Here is a 4,003-nt window from a genome sequence, read left to right on the forward strand (position 1 = left end):
CCCTGTTCGATCAGAAACGAAACCGCCGGAAGCTGCCCTCTATCCGCTGCAACGTGCAGCGCCGTCCGTTCCCTGTCGTCTGCAATGTCTACGTCAATGCCTCCTTCTGTCACCAAAGTCATCATCGTTGTTACATCTCCTGAAGACGCTGCCTCGTGAAACCTCGAAGACGGGGTGGACGCCTGAGGAAAAGGGAGGAAAGGTATACATTTTTCTGAAAATGCATTGTTTCCATAAGTATTCGTCGGGATAAGAGGTGATATGCAGTGTGAGGGGACTTTAAGTGGTGTGTGTGTGGGGAAAGGGAAAGAAAAGAGGTATAGTTTTTTTCTACGTGGAATACTCGTACTCGACGCTCCAGGTTGCTGCTTGAGACGTCGGAAACTATATTCACTTTTCTCTTGCTAGACTACCTTATGCATTTCTATCTCTATATCTGTGTCTTTCTTTTTTATCTAATGACTTTATACAATCATTCTAACTGAAGTTCTCAACAAGAATCATACTCGGGGTCTTGTTCGTTATGCGGGACCCCCAAAACTGAAGTACCATGTTTTCTAAATAAACCAAAAAGTCTTCAGAGATCATGCTTAAAAGTTCTTATAGCTATGAACCATGCTCAGATTCCTACAGAGTTGAAAACACGCATGCTCAGTATACTACAAGACGCAGAGGGTCACGTACAGAGTCCTACACGTTGTTACTGAATATGTTGGGACTCCTTAAAGCCAAGAACCATGCTCAAAAGGGGAAAGGGTATTTCCAAAGACTCAGGACAGCTACGAATATCATGCACAAAAACCAGAGGAGTCTTTTAACAACGTACGTCACGTATCGACGAGGTGCTATCTTTACTTGTATGTCAGGAAGAAGTTTACAATTGGAATGCAGTTGTCCAAGAAGTGATGGTAAATGTGATACTTTGCAACCTCTCCAAAACCTCTTGAAGATTAGTGTGTTTCGCACAAGGAAGCCGCCTAATATGTAGTAAAGTCAAATTATTACCAAACAAGTTACGTGAACACTGAGCGGAGAGCGAAGTGGGTGAGAGCGGCCTTCAGTCTGTGATGTTACTGTGGGTGAGTACTCGAGGAAACATTCATTATCGCACCTTCACACGTCCCTTTGACACACACAGCGCTGACACATCTCCGTTGGAATCTTGTACAAGGTTTGAGTTATTTCCTAAAGCCTGTTCTTCGTTTCTTTCCAAAGTAATACTATCAGCTTCAACTATTATTGGTACCTTTCTTTCGATTACATCTTCTTTCACTCTCTGAGAGTCCCTTTCATTCTCAGTTTCTACCTGAGTTCGAACTTCCCTCTCGGTACTAACTGTCTCATTTCCTTCAATGTCTACTGCTTCTTCCAGGTCGTTTTTCTTAGCCTCTGCCACAGATGACACATCCTTTACACTCTCTATTGTAATAGGTACATCTCTCTTGACATCACCTTCTATCAACAATGGCACATCTCTAAAATGGATTTCTGTCATACTTTGTAGGTTTTGGGGATCTTTTTCTTCTATTGTTATCGGAACATCTCTTGCAGCACTGCTTGCCCGCACTTTTGGTTCTTTCTCCCCCTCTATCGTAATGGGAATATCCTTAATAACTTTCCCATCTGTCATTCTTGGCACGTCTTCTTCTCCTTCTACCACTATTTTTATGTCTTTGACGGTTTTCCCTTCAACCACTATCGGTACATCTTTGAAAGATTTTACTTTTGTGAGAAATGGGACGTCTTTGCCATTCATTTGTGATGGTGAAGATGATCGCCCCTGTTCTGTTAAAATTGTTGCCGTGTTTTCTGTTTGTAATCCTCCTCTTTTCGGACTGTTCTCTGTATTATTCGTTAGTAGAGTTATTTCAATGTTCCTGGGCGCAACGCTGTTCATAGGCTTGGAAGCTGCATCATTTTGCATCATTGATTCCACAGATTTTTGTGTCTTCTCTTGGCCATTTGTAAGAACAGTTATTTCTATATTCTTGGCGTTTCCCATTGGAATCTCTGCCTCCTCATTATCTTGACTTCTTGCTTGCAGTTCCTCTTTTATTGCACTTTCTTTCACATCCTCTTTTACCTCTGTTGCAGCATCACTCACTAGCTCTGGAACATCTCGCATAGTATCATCTTTTGTGAGCTGTGGTACCGCTCTCGTGGTATCGTCCCTCGGGAGTTCAGAGACATCTCTAATTGTGTCATCTTTAGTTAACTCAGGCATACATCCCGTAGTATCTTTGGTCAAGTCTGGTACATCTTTTGCAGTGTCACCATTTGTCACCTTTTGGTTTCGTGTCACTGTTTCACTATCAGTCAACATGGAGTAATCATTCGTCATATTAACTGTTGACACCGAGGGCAAGTCAGCTAGCACATCGGCCTCGGTTGATGTGTACCCTGTATCACTGACAGTGGTCAGTGAGATCGCTCCAGTCATGTTTGTGATGTCAGCAGCAGTTGTGCTGTAACTTGCATTATCATCGGCTGTAGTCACTGACGGATCCATAGACACTGTATTGTCACCGTGTTCACTTCCTGGCATAATTTGATCCTGTGAACTCTGACAATCAGACGCTATCCCGGATGCATTTTTATCCTGTAAAACGTGTCCGTCAGAATCTGACCCTGCTATTTCATTGTCTGATATGTTTTTGTCCCATGTAGTCAGGTGGTCCCCTGATTTGTTTTGGCCTTCTGGACTTTGCTCGTCAGGCCAACGGTCCGGCACCTCATTCCCTGGTAAATGTTGCTCCTCTGAATCATGACCGTGGGACTCTGTGCCTGTTAACTCATCTCCATGTTTGTTTTGTTCTCCTGACGTCTGCCCATCGGGGTCCGATCCTGCAGTCTTGTCGACAGCTCCTTCGTCGTTTAAACTTCCATCAAGTGGAGCCTCGGAACCCTCGGCTGCAATGTCTTTAGTAGTCTGCCCTTCTTCTGCCTCGACTTGCGTGGAGTCTGGTTTGACCTGACCTGACCTGTCACTCCCTTCGCCTCCCTCAGGTGGTGTCTCTTTTGTATCGGCAGTCTTGGACGGGGACGAAACCTCGCCGCCATCTTTCTTCTCGTCTGAAAGTTCATCAGTTTTATATTTTCTCCTGTATGGTTTATCCTCTGTGTCGTATTTGCTGCGATACGGCTTTTCTTCAGTGTCGTATTTACTGATATACGACTTATCCTTTGAGTCATATTTGCTTCGATATGGCTTATCTTCGCTGTCATACTTACTACGGTATGGCTTATCTTCTGTGTCGTATTTACTCCGATACGGTTTGTATTCAGTGTCATATTTGCTGCGAGATGATTTATCGTCGGTGTCATATCTACTACGATATGGCTTATCTTCGGTGTCATATCTACTACGATACGGTTTATCGTCGGTGTCATATCTGCTGCGATAAGGCTTGTCATCGGCGTCATACCTGCTTGAATATGGCTTTTCATCCACATCGTATCTACTGTATGACCTGCCGTCGTCATATCTGCCACCCATCCTGTCGTCGGTGTCATAGGAGCGACGGTATGGATCGTCGTTTCGGTAAGATGAGTCGTACCTGCTGCCCCCGCGGTCGTACCTCCTCCCCCTGGAGTCGTACCTCCCGTACTCGCCGTCGTCCCTGTGAGACGACTTCCTGAGGTTCGCCTCGGGGTTGTACGGGGCGCGGTTCTCGGCCTTGATGCGCCGCAGGAGTTCGCTGGCTGAGGTGTCGTACTTGACGCGGTTGATGAGATCCTTCACGGTGTCGGGGACGTCCTTCGTCGCCGCGTCCGAGCCCTGACCTGACGTCCTGACTTCGCTTCGCCACGACATGATGGGCCTCAGAGGGCTGTCGCGAAGGCGTGACCTCTCCTGCAAGGCAAGGGCGGGGAGGTTGAGTAGGGCGTCGGCGCGGTGGGGGATCCCCGGCTGCTGCTTCCGCCTTCAGGAAATCGGAGAACATGCTTGGGACCTGAACGTGTGCGTGGCTGCATGTACACACGCGCACGCATACACACAGAC

General features: G+C 46.4%; 1 protein-coding gene across 1 annotated transcript in view; it reads right to left on the reverse strand.

Annotated features, from left to right (window-relative positions):
• Positions 1-4,003, reverse strand: part of LOC119586145 — a 28,580-nt gene that overhangs the window by 15,975 nt on the left and 8,602 nt on the right. The window contains exons 3-4 of the mRNA XM_037934840.1: positions 1,112-3,853; positions 3-182 (exon numbers count right to left, since the gene is read on the reverse strand). Of these exons, the coding sequence (XP_037790768.1) occupies positions 3-182; positions 1,112-3,853 (2,922 nt within the window). The remainder of the gene's footprint in view (positions 1-2; positions 183-1,111; positions 3,854-4,003) is intronic.

This window comes from Penaeus monodon, chromosome 21 (genome assembly GCF_015228065.2).
Source record: "Penaeus monodon isolate SGIC_2016 chromosome 21, NSTDA_Pmon_1, whole genome shotgun sequence".
Classification (NCBI taxonomy): Eukaryota; Metazoa; Arthropoda; class Malacostraca; order Decapoda; family Penaeidae; genus Penaeus; species Penaeus monodon.